Source organism: Mchenga conophoros, linkage group LG5 (genome assembly GCF_057382185.1).
Source record: "Mchenga conophoros isolate Kocher_MC1m ecotype Shallow Benthic linkage group LG5, M_conophoros_male_GT1.1, whole genome shotgun sequence".
Classification (NCBI taxonomy): Eukaryota; Metazoa; Chordata; class Actinopteri; order Cichliformes; family Cichlidae; genus Mchenga; species Mchenga conophoros.
This window is the reverse complement of record NC_140530.1, coordinates 7258641-7279474: the sequence shown is the minus strand read 5'-3', so window position 1 is coordinate 7279474 and position 20834 is coordinate 7258641. Positions and strand designations below refer to the sequence as shown.

General features: G+C 43.9%; 1 protein-coding gene across 1 annotated transcript in view; it reads right to left on the bottom strand.

The window, feature by feature from the left end:
• The window catches only part of chst13 (carbohydrate (chondroitin 4) sulfotransferase 13), a 26410-nt gene extending 5576 nt beyond the window's left edge, over nucleotides 1-20834 (bottom strand). Inside the window, exons 1-2 of the mRNA XM_085272986.1 lie at nucleotides 20227-20834; nucleotides 3789-3868 (exon numbers count right to left, since the gene is read on the bottom strand). Of these exons, the coding sequence (XP_085129112.1) occupies nucleotides 3789-3868; nucleotides 20227-20320 (174 nt within the window). The 5' untranslated portion in view covers nucleotides 20321-20834. The remainder of the gene's footprint in view (nucleotides 1-3788; nucleotides 3869-20226) is intronic.

Genomic DNA, 20834 nt, shown 5'->3' with positions numbered 1-20834 from the left:
CTTATGTGGCACACAAGCGATTACAAATACTCCTGATCTCAACTCATTATGTATATAAACCACACATTCTTCATTTCCAACCTGCCACCATCATGAGCAAGAGCACAGAGCTGTCAAAGGACGTCAGGGACCAGACTGTAGCCCTGCGCAAGGCTGGACTGGGCTGCAAGACCATCAGTCAGCCAGAAGCTTGGTGAGACGGTGACAGCTGTTGGTGCAATTATAAAATGGCCATTAGTCGGCCTCAGACTTTCCTGCCAGTTTTTAAAAGGGGTCTCGAGCAATAATTATCCAGATTTTGTGGAGGTCTTTCAAAGATTTTTTTTTGGACATTGGCTGCTTTTTCACTCAAGTTTAGTCCAGTCTTTGTACCTGACCATTTTTAGAAGAATTCTGCTCGTTTTGGGTTTGTTAACCCACTTCACTAAAGTATAAAAAGGCGCCTTACTCAAGTCAACCAATGTTGTATCTACACAGACGACTTACAATTTAAATCTTAGTTCCTTGGTATCTTTAAGCACTTTGTTACAAGCAGCGCATCACAAAAACTTAACAGTTTGAAAAGAGGATTTTTGCACCCAAAAAAGTGACAGCAAAGAGTCTTACAACTTTCTTACAAGTTGTAAGCAATGGTTGCACTCAATTCTTAATCGTATTGCTCAGTTTCTTCCAGTCGCCAGGTTGTCAGCTATTCCGCTACATGTAGCTTTTCACCCAGTTACCTGCTGCACATGTGCAGAGAGCAACAAATGGAGACAGAATCAGTCGCCCATTGTGTTTACAGAATTAAACAATTAAATAAATCTGCCTCACATTAATCAAGCTCACTCCAGCATCCTGCTGCTGCTAAACAGTTTAAGTGGAAATGGAACAGTGAAAATATGACATCAATTGGAAGCGAGTGGACCGGACTCCACTGGAGCTAGTTTGTTTTCTGGCATGTGCACCGTCCTTCTCCTCACAGGGAGATTTAACTGGAACCAGCTGTAAGATTTGCTTTAATAGCAGAGCCCAGATCATGAACGCTGAACGTCTGCGTAGAGGAAAGTGGTCATTCAGAGCCCCGCCCACGGGTGTTTACCTGAGAAAGCCTCCTCAAAAAGCAAATACTGAATTGAACTCAATAATGGCAGCTGTTTCCAAAGAACAAACTGATAGATAAAAGTTACGCTGAGTCATCGCTGTTTAATGTCAAGTGAGCTTGAGTCAAAACAAAGCGGGGATGAAAGTGTGTGTTCAGATATGTCAACACCCAGTGAGGCAATGGTTGTGTACAGCTGTTATACGCAACTCATAACTAGAGTGGAAATGAAAGGCTGCACATGGACATGTTTCTGTCTAATACTAAGCTGCAGACAGTAAACCTGCTAACGACCGAAAAAGTGATATTTTTGTATTTCCTGATAAAGGGCGGCTCCTGTTACTGCTTTTAGCTTCATGTAACCTGTGCATGGATGAAAAGCAGTCAGACGCATCTCTAAATATAAAACTCTTAACTGCCTGACAGTATCTGTACAAAGTCGTGAATCCTCCTCTATAAATGTCGTGTCTTTAATTCCACAAAAATGGCCGACCTTTATTTCTCCTCCTTTACTGCTCAGATGGGAGTGCATCAAAGTATTTCTCCTTGACATGAAAAATATCACTATCAAGACTTCACAAATTTCCGGGGAGATTTGTCTCTTAGACATTTCGTTACAAAGAGCAGGTATTACTTTCCTTTAGATGCAGCTAAAGCAGATTTATGAGGACTGGAGCAAAACGTGGACTGAACTGCTGAATTAAGTGGAGGTGGCTCTTCTATGTTCAGCCATGCGTTTATGAAGTGGCTGTTTGGTCTCTCCGATGTAGAGGTCTGAGCATTCCTCGCCACACTGCACAGCATACACTACGATGTTAAGTTTGTGCTTAGGAGTTTTGTCTTTGGGATGAACCAGTTTTTGTCTGAGTGTGTGGCTGGGTCTGAAGTACACGGGGATGTCGTGATTGGAGAAAACTCTCCTGAGTTTCTCTGATAAATCTGGTACATAGAGGATGACAGTATTGTTCTGATTGTCTCTCTGACTCTCCGCTAGCTGGTGGTGTATCCGGTCGTTAAGTGATGACGTGACGAATCCTACTTCCGGGCCTAAAGTAGTCTGCGTTTAATATGGCTTTTGTGTTGTTAACATGTTTAATGTTATGCATTTTCTTATATTTGATCTCAAAAAGCTCCTAAAACAGTCAGTGATCACTGTTGACCTCCCTCGGCTTTTATTACCGCTAATCATTTATTTAAGCTCAGTTTTTAAAACCTTAGGATGTAACTACAGCCCAGCCCATGCAGCAGTATATGAATGACTAACCTCGTATTGTGGATGGATTATCTAAGTTGTTCTCCTGGCTGAAGTTTGGTCCTTTTACAGCATCCTGCCATGCAATTACATTTGTTCCTGATCACCGAGAACACTCACGTTAACTTTTATCGAGTGGAAAAAAAGCTTGTTTATATTATGCTAACATAGCTGTGTCGCTAGCGGTCACGTAGCACATCATTATACACCAGCTAGCCAAACTTCAGTAACCCTACAAACGTCACTGCTGTTTAGTTTTCTGTCTTCATTTATGTTGGAAGTGATAACAGAGCTGTACGTTTTAATTTGTTTCCAAAACCCCGCAGTCAGGACATGCTATATTGTATTTAGATAGAAGCTAGCGAGCTAACTTCCTGCTAACTTCTAACTCCGTTATATGTCATAAATTCCGTTTTCATGGATGCCTGGATGTTAAACTCAATTGTTACACCTGGTAGAGCAGAACGCTGATCATTTTATTAAAGATTAAAGACTTTAGACAGTTTTTCAACTCTCAGTAATGCCATAGTGATCGTTTGATATATGGACCTGCAGCGGAGTTTAGGCCCAGACACGGCTAGTGACGTCAGACTGAACGACCGCATAGGGGGGGTCCATGACCCACTTGGGAACACTCCCATAGGGTTTAAAAACTGGGACTCTCCACCAGTTGCTCTTCAAACTGAAGAAACTTCTCAGATGAGAGGTGAAACATCTTCAAGGAAACTTAAAGAAGTCCAGACGCTTTTCTTTCCAAGCTCCTTAAAAACCTCTGTGGTTTTTTTCCTATCAGCCATGGATCGGCCTCCCCAAAGCACGGACCTCAACATGACTGAATCAGTGTGGGATCATCATGACCGAGCACAGAACGAAAAGCAGCCAACATCCAGAGAAGAGCTTTTGAGTGTCTTTCAAGAAGCCTGCAGAACTATTTCTGAAGTCTAGTCAGTTCTAAGAAAGCATTCATTAGCGTTCCAGCAGTTCTGAAGAATAAAGGCGGTCACACCAAATGTGAACTTTCAAGCTTGTTAGAATTGTACAAAGTCTGTTTTTACCGTTACACTGCATTTCCATGTATGTTTGCATGTTTCAGTAAATCACTCCACCTACTTCTTTTTTCCCCAAGCAAAGTATAAACAATTGTGACTCAAGAGTTTTGGACACTGATTTATTTATGCCAACAAACTGCAGGAGGACTGAATTTCCACAGCTAGAAGATTATTATTAAATATTAAAAATGAGACCCTGTTTGTCATTAAACACTCGGCCTATCCTGTCTGGTTATGTGTGCTCTCTTTCATTCAAACATAGAACGTTCCAGAAACACAAAGAATCATAAAATCACAAAATGACTATTTATCATAACCTTTGCCAAGTTTGTTAAAATAACCCCGAGTAATCCTGGAATAAATCCTTACAAATAAATATTTAAAGTGCACATGACGTTAGACTGACCTGATCGCCATCGTACAGCGTCTGTAGAGGACTCCTCCTCGACTTCTGTCTGCTGCCGCTTTCACCCACCGCCTCTGAGGCTGAGGAAAAAGCACATCGGTTATGGAGCAGTCACCGCTGAATTATCACTAATAATGCTTTTGTGAATGTGTGTCATCACGCCCAAATGTGGTCCTGTGACCCTGACTGTGGTAGTTTGGCTGGTGTTCATATTTCTGTGGACACATTTTAAAGAAAATATGCACGATACATTTGCAAACTGTCAACATGAGATGAGTTAGAAGGGGGACGGTGTCCATCCCATGATTACCAATCAGTCGCTGACTTCGCGCTTTTATTGAAGTTTAACATGCTGCAGCCTGAAGGGGCGTGAGCTTACTGCAGGGTTTCAGGGAGGAACAAAGGCCGAGGATAAAGAGGTGCAGCGCAATTATTTTATTTGATCATTCACTGAATTACTGAATGCCAAAATTATAATTAGCCAAATATCCTCAAGCAAGATACTGAACCCAAGCAGTACACAAGAATCAGCTCATTTACTATTTAACTACTACTGTTGGTGTTAACTACCATTATCATAAATAATAATACAGTGTGGTATATCATTAGACAGATAAAACAGGAGAATAAAGTGCACTGTAGAACATTAACACAAACTGAGCACAAAAACGTTGCACTGAAACAATAAAGTAAATTTTCATGGTTTGTTATCGCTGCTTTTATTTGCTCGAGTGCTTTAGAAACGGAACAAGAGTTTTGGCCGGGCAGAACATTTCATTTTCCACGTTATGTCAGACTCAAGTTTGAAAGGAAGGATAAAAGGACCTTATTTATGTCCTTTGGCTTAGAGCCATCATTTGTTTCCTTCCAGATATTGGACATGTATAGAGTTTCACCACATGATCCTCAGATTTAATCTGGGTAAAGGTAGTCGATGTGTTCCTCCTAAAAGCTGCAGGCCTTCGTTGGAGAAAAAAAAGAAAGATGCAAAGGCGTGCGGCCTGGTTTGAAAAGGCAGTGGTTGCTTCACTCAAACAGTTTCATCATAGTTAGAAAAATGAAAACGAGCTCTCAGAACAACATCTACCATCAAGTATTCTGCACTCCAACCTGCCTGCAGTGAAAGCAGAGATGAGCACCACGCTGCTGAACCATGACTCGCTGACACAACAGGGAGCAGCAGGACTCCAAGACACTGCGAACATCCCCACAGGAGCACAGCTTATTTGATTTACAGAACAAGCTCATCACATCGTACACTTTCCGGCCACAGATGTAAGGTTACAATCAACACTCACGAGACTGAGTTACTGAGAGAGACACTTCCATCTGATCTGCATGCATGTTGTGGACGTAGTCACTTTCTATAAAAGCCATATCTTCACTCCATCTGCAGCGTAGTGTGGAGGTTATTTGTTTTTTCCTCAGAGATAAACATAGATAGCCCCGCTTCATCAGATGTTTTTATGAAAAACGCACACTCCCTAAATGAAACGCAGATGTATTCTGGTGTGTTTAGCCAGTAAGTGTTAGCTTGAAGATAAAACTGCAATCTGTCCCCTTCTTCAGATGAGACGAGTCATTTTAGTGTTTTAAATTATGAAGTTAGCCAGGAGGCACTTCGTTAGAGCAGCGGTCCCCAACCTTTTTTGCACCATGGACCAGTTTATACACGACAATATTTTCACGGACCGGCCTTTAAGATGTCGCGGATAAATACAACAAAATAAAACTAGTACTGGTACCGAAAAAAAGAAGATTTATTCATAACACATGTGAAGACTCAGGAAAACCGAGTTAACGATAAAAACGATAACAAAATAACGCTGAAAACTGATAAAAACCATACATTTCACACCCGAGCCTCAACTCTCGCGACCCAGTACCAAACGACTCACGGACCGCTACCGGTCCGTGGCCCGGGGTTTGGGGACCGCTGCGTTAGAAGACTGGGAAAAGAAACAGCTAGCGTAGCTCCGTCCAAAGATCAGGCAATCTGAAGCTGCTGTGAAAAGCTCACAGAATAAGTCCTCATGCTGCTGATTCAGTTCAGCTGAAGAGGGTTAGGTTTCCAGTATCTTGCTGAACTCAGACCACCTGGTGCAGTGTAGTTTCAGGGTGACATCGGTGCCTCTTTCTGGAAAATCCAGCATTGAACCAACTTTGCTTTTAGCGTGCGTGTCGATTCCAGGAAGAATAATCCCTGCAATTAGTGATCCCTTTCTACACAAGTTAGACCTTGCTTCAATTCATGAACTTCCCAGTATGTTTGACGATTCAAGGAATTCAAGTATTCAAATACACACACACACACACACACACACACACACACACACACACACACACACACACACACACACACACACACACACGAAATTTCCATATTTTCACTAACAAATGTTCACCCCTTGCTGCTCAGGAGGTTCAAGCGATACAGGCAATAATCCATTGAAACTCATTCAGAAAACTCCATAAATGTTCTTCTGTATTGCTGCCATTTAAATTTAACTTGACTCATATTTCTGAAACCGGAACTCTTCTTGCTCCATAACCACAATGTGAAGAAAAATATCACATTAACTGTTTAATGATTACATCCATTTTCACAAACTCCCCCAGTTTTAGAGGCTTGAAATTCACTGACAAGCAGTCCAACAGCCAGGTTCCCTCATTATCGACAGCAAACTAAGCAGATAAAAGTCGTACTTGAACTTGTTTCAAGTGTTACACAGAAGCAGTTCACTGGACCACTATGAGGTCCAAAGAGGCTCAGGTTCAGACAAATGCTCCGAAACTGTTCAGACGGTGTATAACAATGCAAACGGATCATAACCCAAATCTCAGGGCAAAGAACAGAGTCGCTCACCTAACATCAGCCCAGCATGCTTTTCACTTACTGAGACCAAAAGTGAACAGCAAACCTCAAAGAAGGAAGCATGTGATGATGTCCACAGGTGCTGGACTGCAGGGATACCTGTCACTTTCAACAAATGAAAAAGGGGGATTATTTATAAAGTTCGGAATGAATAAAGTCTGTCCCTTCAATTAACATCTTCATCATTTGATTTAAAAAAAAAAAAATCCACTTTAGGATTTGGTTCTTTTGTCTTGAAGCCACTGGCTCATGGCTAAACTCAAGTTTAAACACATAACTTCCTGTTAGAGACGTGCTCTTCACAGCGCATCAACAATGAAATGACATCAGTTTGCTCACAGAGACAAGGCCAGGCTGCTTTTCACTGGAGTAAACATCTGCAAGCAGCTGTGTGGCTTCCTCAACTTCCTCCGACCACAGGTACAACATGCCCAGGACCCACTACAGTTTGCATACAAGGCGGATGTCGGAGTGGAGGATGCCATCCTGTACCTCCTGCATAGAGCCCACTCACACCTGGATGGGGGAAAAGGCACGGTCAGGATCCTGTTTCTTGACTTTTCCAGTGCCTTTAATACCATCCGGCCCTGTATGCTTCAGGAAAAACTGAACAGGATGGAGGTGGACCCCTGCCTGGTGGCTTGGATCTCCGACTACCTCACCGACAGACCACAGTACGTCAGGCTGAAGGACATCACGTCTGACACAGTGGTCAGCAGCACAGGAGCACCACAGGGAACTGTGCTGTCCCCTCTTCTCTTCACCCTGTACACCTCTGACTTCTGCTACAACTCTGAACTATGCCATATTCAGAAGTTTGCAGATGACATGGCCATCATGGGGTGTATCTGGGATGATCAGGAAGAGGAGTACAGAAGTCTGGTGAGGAACTTTGTCGCATGGAGTCACACAAACCACCTGCAACTCAACACCTCAAAGACTAAGGAACTGGTTGTGGACTTCGGGAGGTCCAGAGAAGGTCCACTGCCGGTTCAGATAGAGGGGGAGGAGGTGGAGGTGGTCAACAAGTACAAGTACCTCGGGCTGTGGGTGGACAATAAACTGGACTGGTCATGCAACACAGAGCACCTGTATAAAAAAGCCCAAAGCCGACTGTACTTCCTCAGGAGGCTGAGGTCTTTTAACATCTGCAGGAAGCTCCTGAGGATGTTTTACCAGTCGGTGGTTGCTGGAGTACTTTTCTATGCTGTGGTGTGCTGGGGGAGCAGCACAGCAAAGAAGGACTCATCCAGGCTGGAGAAACTGATCAGGAGGGCTAGCTCTGTGGTCGGCATGAAGCTGGACACTCTGGTGACAGTGGCAGAGAAAAGGACATTAAAGAAACTGCTGGACATTATGAACAATGCTGGGCATCCTCTGCACACGGCCATAAACAATCAGAAGAGTCTGTTCAGTGACAGGTTGCTTCTCCCCAAGACAAGAACTAACAGACTTAAAAACTCCTTTGTCCCAAACGCCATCAGACTGTTTAACTCCTCTCTGGAGGGGAGAGGGAGGGGAAACAGGAGGACAAAGGAGGGGGGAACAACTAAGCTGTAGTGCCTCTTCACCTCACTGTGCAATACCTTGTGCAATACTTTTTGTAAATAGTCAACAGTGCAATAGATTCAATACTTGAAATGTGCAATTCACTTGTATTTTTATTTATATTTGTCTCTGTGTATGTATGTATATATATATATATATATATATATATATATATATATATATATATATATATATATATATATATATATATATATATATATATATATATATATATATATATAAAAAACAAAACAAAACACCCAGCACGCCCCTGCGGGCGGTTTATCCTTCAAGCTCGGGTCCTCTACCAGAGGCCTGGGAGCTTGAGGGTCCTGCGCAGTATCTTAGCTGTTCCCAGGACTGCGCTCTTCTGGACAGAGATCTCCGATGTTGTTCCCGGGATCTGCTGGAGCCACTCGCCTATCTTGGGAGTCACCGCACCTAGTGCTCCGATTACCACGGGGACCACCGTTACCTTCACCCTCCACATCCTCTCGAGCTCTTCTCTGAGCCCTTGGTATTTCTCCAGCTTCTCGTGTTCCTTCTTCCTGATATTGCTGTCATTCGGAACCGCTACATCGATCACTACGGCCGTCTTCTTCTGTTTGTCTACCACCACTATGTCCGGTTGGTTAGCCACCACCATTTTGTCCGTCTGTATCTGGAAGTCCCACAGGATCTTAGCTCGGTCATTCTCCACCACCCTTGGGGGCATCTCCCATTTTGACCTCGGGACTTCCAGGTTATACTCGGCACAGATGTTCCTGTACACTATGCCGGCCACTTGGTTATGGCGTTCCATGTATGCCTTGCCTGCTAGCATCTTGCACCCTGCTGTTATGTGCTGGATTGTCTCTGGGGCATCTTTACACAGCCTGCACCTGGGGTCTTGCCTGGTGTGATAGACCCCAGCCTCTATGGATCTTGTGCTCAGAGCTTGTTCTTGTGCTGCCATGATTAGTGCCTCTGTGCTGTCTTTCAGTCCAGCTTTGTCCAGCCACTGGTAGGATTTCTGGATATCAGCCACCTCCTCTATCTGCCGGTGGTACATACCGTGCAGGGCTCTGTCCTTCCATGATGGTTCCTCGTCTCCCTCCTCTTTCTTGGGTTTCTGCTGCCTGAGGTATTCACTGAGCACTCGGTCAGTTGGGGCCATCTTCCCAATGTATTCTTGGATGTTCCTTGTCTCATCCTGGACTGTGGTGCTGACACTCACCAGTCCCCGGCCCCCTTCCTTCCGCTTAGCGTACAGCCTCAGGGTGCTGGACTTGGGGTGAAACCCTCCATGCATGGTAAGGAGCTTTCTTGTCTTTATGTCAGTGGCTTCTATCTCCTCCTTTGGCCAGCCTATTACCCCAGCAGGGTACCTGATCACGGGCAGGGCGTACGTGTTGATGGCCCGGATCTTGTTCTTACCATTCAGCTGACTCCTCAGGACTTGCCTGACCCTCTGCAGGTACTTGGTGGTTGCAGCTTTTCTAGCGGCCTCTTCATGGTTCCCATTCGCCTGCGGGATCCCCAAGTACTTGTAACTGTCCTCTATGTCTGCAATGTTGCCTTCTGGTAGTTCAATCCCCTCAGTTCTGACTACCTTCCCTCTCTTTGTTACCATCCGACTACACTTCTCCAGTCCGAACGACATTCCAATGTCATTGCTGTATAGCCTGGTAGTGTGGATCAGTGAATCGATGTCTCGTTCACTCTTGGCATACAGCTTGATGTCATCCATGTACAGGAGGTGGCTGACAACTGCTCCGTTCCGTAGTCGGTATCCGTAGCCAGTCTTGTTAATGATCTCACTGAGGGGGTTCAGGCCTATGCAGAACAGCAGTGGGGACAGAGCATCTCCTTGGTAGATCCCGCACTTGATGGTGACTTGTGCTATGGGCTTGGAGTTGGCCTCTAGTGTTGTACGCCACATCCCCATTGAGTTCCTGATGAAGGCTCTTAGGGTCCCATTGATCTTGTACAATTCTAGGCATTCCAGTATCCAGCTGTGGGGCATTGAGTCATAGGCCTTCTTGTAATCAATCCAGGCAGTGCACAGGTTGGTCAGTCTGGTCTTGCAGTCTCGGCTGATTGTTCTGTCTACCAGTAGCTGGTGTTTTGCGCCTCTGGTATTCTTGCCAATTCCTTTCTGTGTCCCGCTCATGTATTGACCCATGTGCCTGTTCATCTTAGCCGATATGATCCCTGACAGGAGCTTCCATGTAGTACTGAGGCAGGTTATTGGTCGGTAGTTGGAGGGGACCGGTCCCTTCTTGGGGTCCTTGGGGATCAGGACCGTCCGGCCTTCAGTTAGCCATTCCGGGTGTCTCTCGTTAACTAGCAGCTGGTTCATTTGTGCTGCCAGACGCTCGTGGAGTGCAGTCAGCTTCTTCAGCCAGTAGGCGTGAACCATGTCGGGCCCTGGTGCTGTCCAACTCTTCATACTGGAGACCCTTTCTTGGATATCTGCCACTGTGATGGTTACTGGACCCTGTTCAGGGAGGTCGCTGTGGTCTGCCCTCAGATCCTCTAGCCACTGAGCATTGCCGTTATGGGTTGCATCCTTCTCCCATATGCTCTTCCAGTATTGCTCCGTCTCCAGCCTTGGTGGTGCTGTTCTCTTATTGTTCCCTTGCCACTGAGAGTACACCTTTGCTGGTTCTGTGGAGAACAGCTGGTTTATTCTCCTGCCTTCTATCTCTCTGGTGTACCTCCTCAAGCGGCTGGCCAAGGCTGTGAGTCTTTGCTTGGCAGTTTCCAAGGCCTCAGGTATGGACAGCTTGCTGTATTTCTTAGGCACCTTATTCGTCGCACCTTTCTGCAACTCCGTTAGTTGGCTAACCTCTCTCCGTGCTACTTTGATCTTGCCCTCTAGCCTCCTTCTCCATGGAGGGTACTGCCCCTTGTGGCTGTTCAACTTGTAGCCAAGCATCTCACTGATCACTGTTGCCGTATTGTAGATCAGCACTAACTGCCCATTGAACAAATGACTTCCTGTGCTGTGCCATTATTCAAATGGCAGTATGCACAAACGCCTTATGTACAAGTCTGCCTTTTATGCAGTCATTACGCTCCAAACTTGCACGAACAGCAACATTTGTCATCTGGAGACAATTAGATTTACAAAAGCTCAGGATCTGTTACTAATTAGCTGCTTTAATTGGAGACAATGATGCTGTAATGGTGGAAACTGCACAGGCCCAACACTATTGAGCACAGGCTACTGTGAGACTCAAGTGACCACATGTGTGCACCTCTCTCCTCCCTGTGGTGTGGTCAGGTCACTCATGGCAAACTGGTTATGAGCTGTAAACACGCTCACTGCAGGCAGCCCAGCATGCAGTAATGAGCATACTACACAGAATCATTGAGAATACCTGCGAGAGACACACAGTCGATCATACAACTGAAATCACAGGTCTTTACTAGCTTCTAACAGCAGGTGAGAGTAACTAGAGAAATGCTGAAGCTGTGCAACAGTATTGTATAAAGATCATATATCAGTGCCGGTCTTATTTCAGACACTCCATCCCCATGTACTTATTAACATAATGTATGAATCTGGTCAGCGTAGCGTTGTCTATAGCAAGCATGCCAGGTGCAGTTACTGATAAGGAGGACTGCAACAGTAGACCGTGACTGTTGCATCAGCCGCCTCATTTTGCAATCTTTTACAACTGGCCAGCATTCTCACCACACATTAAGGCTGCACAGTTAATGGAATTTTAATCTTGATTTTAGCTTCCCACAGTTAAATGAACACGATCACATATTTAAAATATGTGCTCAGCCAATAGAATGCAAAGCAAAAAGCAAATCAGGAGCTCCGACTGCATGCCAGCATGTGACAGTCACAGCCGTTCTGAAGTGTCCTGGACTAGTAAGACTACGTTCAAAGATATACAACAGAATTCAAATGTCTGCCACACTCATGCCTCGAAGTGGATCATCATCATCCATTTTTCAGAAATACTCTTAAGCAATCAGCTGGCTGAAAAAACAAAACAAAACAAAAAAACAAAACACCAAAAACTGCAGTTCTAAATAAAACTCGGCCAAAACAAACAAACAGACAAACAAAAAACAAAAAAACATGGCTGCTGACGTGAACTGTCCAACATCAGCTCCATAAAAGTCCATTAAAGCGAGCATGCATACTGTGCATCAGCGCTCACAAAGGTGCACTGACGTCACCAAAATCTTTGCCAAAGATTCACTCAAACCAAGTGAATGAACACCAATACTGACTAACAAGTGATCAAAATGATCACTTTGACCATAATCGTTCAGCCCTACCACAGATATAGCACTAAATGTTAATGTTCAGTTCAATAAAAATATAAGCTGCTCAGTGTTAGCTTGCACTGGCTTCTACCCAGATAGCAACCATTAAAACAGTTTACAGTGTTTCCCACTTAACTTGAATGCACCCAATTTAGAGGCAAAATTCCCAGTCTGGCTGCAACTAAAGTTATTCAGGACCAATTTATAAAAGCTAAAAAAGGGATGCATTGCATTTCGTTCTTTTGCACTCTCTCTTAAAATACTGTGTGGAATGACCCATGGAACTTAAACAAAGCAGCCATTTCCCCAAAACACCTATAAAAACTGCACTTATTTTGCTAAAGTGAGTTCTGTTTTCAGTCAAATTTGGTCAATGTCAACAAATCTGCACGTGGTCTTCTGTCCAGTCTTTGAAGCACAGTTTGCCTGAATTCGGACAGGACAGCATTGGCTCATATCAAACTTGGTACTTTGTGGATTTACTGATAAGCAGGATTTCAACAGTTGAACATGACTGTTGTGTTAGCGTCACATTTTACAATCGTTTACACTTTGACTTACACTTTGACCACATGTGATAATTTATCACTCATAAACACAAATAACCACTACAACCCCATATAAAGCCAGTGCCTGACACACACTACATTCAGTTAGCTAGCATTGGTACTGCTGTCAGTACTGACAAATTATTCTGATTCTTCCAGCTGAAAACGGTGTGGTGGTCGCTCTTTCAACCATCAAAAGTGGAGTTTTACAAAGTTCCACACTAAACTTTCTGACCATAGGAACACCGTCGAGGTACAAACAGCCAACTGGTTTACCAGCAGGCCAATATTACTGGCCCATACTATGCAATGTGTTAATCCAATAAGATTTACTTATTTAATTTCAGTTACTTTGCTGCAAAATGAGATTGTCAAGCATGCCAACCATGTTACTAAAACCTGCCGTAAATGTTGCCATGAGACAGAGCTTGTGCTATCAGTCTGATATCATTACACGCAATTTGGTTCTATATAGACAGAAATTCAACAATTCAAATTAGCAATTAGAATCGCGCTGAGCAGCCTTCTTTTTCTAGAGGATTAGAACCAAAAGCCAACCAGCAAACCTTCAACAATCTTACAGAGTGATTGCCATTAGTCAAAGTCAGACTCAGTTTGCAGAAAGGTTTCTTCCTACCAGCCGAACTTTGCAATCACCTTGAGATAAAAAGTTGCTGTGAGTGTGCAGCACCCTCAACATTAACTTGGCTCCTGGTTTGACATAGGCAAACGTAGAGGTACCAGGCGAACAGCCTGGGAAAACACTTAGAAAGTACTTAGCTGTTGCAATAACAAGAATATCACTGATCACAGCAAACACTCAGAGATTTATACATAAGAAGCAAGCTTCACAGTAATCAGCATCAATTCTTTTGACACTTAAATAATCTTCTCATTTAGTGGATTCACCTCTGCCAAAAAGCCAGATGATGCCTTATTACTGGAATCAAGAGCGTCACATGCAGCCGGATGCTGCTGCCAAAAGGAGGCTTTGTCTTTTGCCTTGAGCTGCCGAGGTGAGGAGATCATTCTGCCACAGCGCACCAATTTATCTGACCTGTTTTCTAAACACATTTCATTGCGACCTCTCCCAAAGAGAGCACTAAAATGGAACAGAGAGGTAGCGGCTGAAATGATTCAGAAGCTGACAAACACCTGGAAAACTGAGTGTTTCAGCAACAGGGTGAGACGGCACACTGAAAAGGTTTGTGTCTCATCTGTCATCTGCTAACTTGGCATCAATTAGCAAGCAAGGAAATTTACAGTCCAAGTTTTGTCATGAGGTATTTAAAAGGGGGGCAGGTGAAAATATCAAGAAACTGTTTAAAATGTCAGAATAGCTGGATATCAGGACTGGGCGCAGACACTAGGACACACTGCACAGCATAGATATAGGTGGAAAAATGTGTGCTATGTTTTGCCATTAGAAGGGGGAAGAAAAAAAAAGCTGCTGGTTATAACCGTGTACCACTCTAACAAAACAGTGTCTCAGCTGCCCTTAACTCCTCCACTGATACAAGACGTCTGAAACTCACCAACCCCAGCTAAGGCAGACTCAAAGGAAGACGTCGTCCTGTTGGTTTAACCCTGTCTGGACCCCCAAAGCCTACAGCATTCCTTACGGTACGCACGGAACCAAATGCTGGGGAAATGCAAAATATAGAAAGGCCGATGTGTGTTCCTGCTGTCCGAGCCATGAAATGAGCTCTGTGTTTAGGTCCCACTGGGAAAACTGCCCCCCCCTTCCTTGACCTGACTTGCCAAAGAGTAGCTTTGACGCTGTACAAGGGAAAGCCTGATCCTTTTAGGCCACAAATGTGTGTGTGTGAAAAGGGTGTTAGTGCATAGGCAGGAGCATGTGGGTGGTGTACTGTCTGTTTGCTGAGTCTTAGAAGAATGTCTGCAGATCCAGGAGTCCCTATGATCCTGTGCAGAAGCGTAAAAGAGTTCAATGTGCATTTGTGGGGCGACTCCTTAGCTGGCTGACTAAAATCCATCACATCTGCATTTGAGCAGTTGGAAACAGTGACAATAGACACATATTTGGCCGTAAAGAGAAATATCCATCACACAGGAAAATACTGACCCGACTGCATGTTTCACCAGTGTAGTAAAATCCTGAGGTCCATTTAACTTAAACTGAATCTCCCGTGGGTCTAGGCACCTCCGACTTTCTTCATATGCAAAAGCAATGATGTGTTAAATTCACTAATGGACCTTAACAGCCTGGTGTTAGAGTTTTCTGTTTTATACGTACATAAAAAATGAGGACGCTTGCTGCTGTGAGGCGACACTTTAACCACTAGTCACTGCTGTCAGTGTCACAGATTTCTGTGATCCTACAATGACAGCTGTTTACTGGGTGATTCAAGTTATTAAGGTTCATCATCTGAGGACACTGAATGTCTACCATACATTAGGGCGGTCAGTAACTTTACTGTGACAAACACTGCATGCATTAGTAAACACAATCAAATAGATTGGTATTTATTCTGCACTCTTCCTGATCACTCCGAGCACTCTACACCATCACCTCATTGTATAAACTTTAGTTACCTCAGATTAACATTAACCATCCCACCAGCCAATTTACAACCACACATAAGCCTAACGTGCATGGACATGCATTCTAATCAATTTGCAATAGGAATCCAGGAGTGACAGCCCTCTGTATACCCACTTATTATTTTAACATAAAAATAAAATATTTTAAAAAATGTTATTGCTTCCATTATATATACACTATATGATCAATATATATCATATATGCCTTATGAAAAGGCTTGATAAAGAGGAAAAGATCATTGCACCTGTATATGTAAAATTTATGTAGAAACATGTACCTGTACATGATGTCATGTCTCTTGTTGCTCTTTGAGTGAGGAATAATAAAAGCCTGGCTCTGCGTGGGCTTTTTAATCGAGCGCGACTAAAATTACTGAACCAGAACAACCCTAACCCAGACAATATTTGCCAGTGTAATTTAGTCTGGACCAAAGTGGGGATGAGTTGAATTATTTGGCTACCACAGAGCACTTGGATTGAAATAGTAGAGCAGAAGACTTATTCAGTAACTTTAATTGCGAAAGGACAAACCAGAAAAATCAAATCACTTGAGGATACGGGCTCTGAAAGCAGATGGTCCTAATGTAATTTTGAAAAAATTCCTCCAGAGTACTTTCTGTGCTATCAGCTCCTGCTGTGCCGTTTCATGAATATGCAGCTGGCTGGAGAACAGGCTGGAACAGCAGGACCACCCCGACCCCCCATGTCACCGCAGACGGACGGGGATCTGACAGCAGCCAGGAGGAGCGAGCGGTTTCAATTGGCAACTGCACGCCGCAGCATACGAAGATCAAGTCACACACTGTTCCCGTGTGGATGCGTCTGCTTTTAATTGGATAATGTCCCATCCACAAGTGACCATGTGTGAAAATTAGTTTCCAAAGAGCGCCGCAACAATTTCGTCAGTGCTCCGACAGAGTTCTGGGAAGCTAATTTTTATGACTTTTGTGGCCTCAAGTCAAGCCTAGACAAGGGAGGTATGAGATGGGGGTACGGTAAGTCTCCAGTACATGAATAACAACAGCTGCCCCGAGGCCCACACAATAGTCTCAGGCTCTGTTTGTGATTAAACAGCTACAACTAGCTACACTCATAGCAGTCAGCTCACATCTGTATGTGTGATGTTCCTGGATTTTACTCCCAGGAAAACAAAGGGAGAAGTCCCTCACTGTGCTGTAACATACAACACCACATTCCAGACTATGATATACTTCTTCCTCTTCAGTCAATGCGTCTAAAAGCCCAAAGGCGAAATCATAGTGGCGACTGTAGTAAAGACCTCTCACGCTGACACATAAGCCCATCTTACAAAGTCAGCTTTTCTAAAACAGATGTGAATTTCAAAGACCGGATACGAAGACGTCACAAAGGGTTAAGTTTCTGCAGCATGAAAGGCAACTCGTGTTCTGAAAAACTATTTCTGTCCAGGATGTTACAGTAAAGCCACTCTGCATCTATGCAATTATGCTAAATTTGGATTAGCACTGCATTTCCAAGCACTGTAATTTTATGCTAACTCTGACTTGGCACTATGTTCCTTTGTTATGCGGCTGTTCTCCTTCAGCTTCACATCGCCTAAAAACACTCTGACCTTTACCCCAGATAGAGCGGCTTCACCTCCCCTAACTAACTGCATATCTGAAACCAATTTAGATTCACTTAGAGCAGACAGGCAGGTTTAATGGTCGGCGCGTGAGCTGCATTCCAGGTGTGTTTGGAATACGTGGAGCCAATCCCCCCCCCCCAAAAAAAACAGAGGCAGCATCTAGGAATGTGTGCACTTATGCCATGTGTCTCATCAAAGCACTGGTTGTAAACCTATTCAATCAAAATTAACTCACAAAGGCAAATTAATACACAATAGCAATTTACAGTAATCGTAAACAAAAGCATCTTTAATTTTGGGGGTTTGCACTGTCGATCGGACTGGAAAATCATTCAGTGCCGATTTTTGTAGCTGGTGAGGAAACAATTGCTTTTGTGCATTTATCCTGGCTAGAAAGCTCTCGTTTGGACCTGTAACGAATCAAGCGCTCCCCTTTCTTTTATACAGTGAAGCGCACAACCTTGTGAAAAAGCCAGTTTAAATGGATGGTGACTGATCAAGATTGCTACCTTCTTTTTCAAGAGACTAGGGTATGACGCTGTTTTAAGACCTGCTTACTTAACAAGGACATAAAAAATTTAACTTGCAGTGCCACTTTTTGATGGGACAGCTCTAGTGTGCTGCTCTTCCACACCAACGCTGAATTTCCCACGAAGTAGAAGCACAGGTGTGGCCAATAAGACCGCCGATGGCTTCGTTAAGTCATTATATCACCGAGCAGCAAACCATCATTACTGTCACTAACACACCCCTGCTTTTCCTGCTAGGACATGTCTCCCGTTTTTATTAGTTACAATGAAGCAAAAGCAATTTGTCCAGTATAGCTACACGAGGACGTGCACACAGATGAACCAATGTTTTTATCTAGAAGTCACAAATGTAAAAGTCAAGTCAAAGGTTAGTTATGAAGTTCTATGAGATCGCCTGCTAAAATAAATATATACACATTTCCACTGACATGCAGATGAAACATAGTTTTGTTAATCTATGAAGCTGGCACTAAAAACATGTCACAAAGGCCTGGATTATCTGTAATTTTCTATCTCTTAATTTGAATTTGCTCCTCAAAATGTCAGAAATGTGAAGTCCTGCGTCTGGATAGCAGTACCTTAGCCTCTAGTACTATCAAGGACACATTTTTTTGTTAGTCCTTTGGACTGGCGCGATAAAGCTTTCTGTAATACTGTCAAAACAACAAGCACCATGTTTCAGAGCAATATTGAAAGACAATATTTATTTGGTGGAGGCATTTTTAAGCTGTTATGATCAGCAGTAGAAGCTTTTAGATGAACACAGGTTTGTAAGATGATGAGGAAACCCCCTGATCAGTTTAGAGGTGATCATTTCCTATTTACGTTCACGGTGAGGGGGGCTAAGAGTACATTTTGCACCATCTTACATTGCTGTGATTTAAGTACACGTGGCCACTGACCAATGGTCATGGCGCTTTGCATAATAATGATCATGAAACTGATCTTCTGGCTCTTTGTTTGTCTGCGGTGCTTGTTTCAATTATTATCCAACTTTATTGTTAATGCAGGTGAGGCTGAAGAAGAAACTTGGTTACGAAAACTTTCTGGGATTTTCTACCTGGATGATTAAGAATTCCTCAAGCTTTTAGTGTCCCATTTTTAGAGTATGACTATCAAATCAAAAGCAATGCGAGTGCGAGATCCTACTGTAAATGCAAACATCACTTAATGTAAATACACTAAACAGCACAGACTGTTACTTTATTCTTTTACAACTGCATGTTGAGACCATCTTGCAGCACTATCGCATCATTTCCGAAGAACCACACCCTTGATTTTGATTTCAACCACACACCTGTAACGGTTTGTGACTGTATCTTACACAATCACACCTACCGCACTGACACGTTAACCTACTGACAGAAAAGCATATCAGTCACGCTATCATAACCGATACCCCTGACTTTAACAGTGTAACACTACACTGACAGTAACGTCTTTCACAAGTTACTTATGGACATGTCACACACCCAAACTTTCTGGGATCGCCATTAAACGTGAATCCACCTCACAATATGGGCTATACCTACAGTTTTTAGGCCCCTAAAATAGCTGAGCACGTGTGAAAGAGGCCTTTGTATGTGGCAGAGGGAAGCAGATCCCACCGAAGGGACAACCCCACTGCCAGCCAGCTGCGTCTGCTCCCAGCCCTCCTCCCTGTAGCTGAGGAAACACTGTGCTAAACACTCTGCTAATGGAAGTTTTTCTCCTGTTCCTCAATTTAGATCTGAGCTTCATGGGAAAATAAAGACATCGGGATGGAGCACAACGGGGTGAAATGACAATGGGCTGGAGGCCACGCTTTAGTATTGGAATGACAAGGACCAACAAGTCGCACAAAAAAATCCTTTATAGCTGGGCTAAGAATGTCTCAATAGCCTGCTTTCATGCACTTCACTGATATGTGTATTGGATTACAAGTATGCCACAACCCATTAACACAGCGGGTTATGAATGGGTTTTATTATGAAGGCATGGGCAAACCCATATGCCAACAGAAAAGGACCAGCTGGTCTGCTGCACACTTTAAACTAGAGCCCATACATCAGATACACTTTTGTCTCCACACAAGAGATCTTCACAAACACACAACCCTTTATGGGACTATAGATCATATGAGATAAAGTTAGATGTAAATTTAGAAAAACTTATAAATTAATATTTAATCAAACTTCTTTTGTTACTGATAAAAGAAAAAAACAAACCCTCATATTTAAATACTTGAGTCATTTGCAGATGGATGGAGATGAACTGATAAAAGTGATGAAATATTTTCTTTGCTTGAAAGGTGTCAGGTTGGGACGTCTGTGTAAACTATTCACGGGGCGCTTAATTTCTAATGTTTCATGTTAGCTTTAGTTTTATTCTTAGCGTAGCGGCAGGCAGACAGAGCGGGGATGCAGGAGAATGAGCGCTCCGATGGCAGGGTGTGGAAGCAAGTTTAAGCAGAGCAGAGGGGGAAATATTGTGTATTTATGGGATTTATACTCACCTGGCTTCAGACTGCTGTTAAAGTAGAATATGACCATGACGAAACATCCCAGGGACAAGGCAAAAACCATCCGGATCACTCTGGGTTTCCTCATCCTGAGAGTCTCTGGAAGCCACCGAGAAGCCGAGCCCAATCCTGCCAGGGTTCAGGCGAACTACACGGTTTTTGTCGAGTCTACTTCACCGGCCGTGGGAGCATCGATCCGGCTCGCTGCTCGACCTTTGCCGCTCCTTATCTTCCTGGACATCCTCGCATGCCGGGTCAGGAGGAGGCAGCGGTGAGGGAGGACGAGGGGGCCCCGGGCGGCAGACTCCGCTGGTCTGCCGTGTCTCTCTCGGTTACCGACGCGTTTCTGTGTGCCTTTGTAGAGACGACGGAGAAGGCTGCATCACTGCCGCTGTGGTGCCAGCACAGGCCGCCGGACTGCGTGGGTAACGGGCCCTTTATACGCCACGACAGGGTCTTTCCAAATGTCCGCTTAACCCCTTTCTCCCCGCGGACACAGAAAGGGTCCAACCACTCAACGACCCGGTGGTCGAGAAATAAGCGACACGTTTCAGAAGAAGGGCGGGTTCCGGGGAGACCTTTCAAAGTAAAACTTCTATACA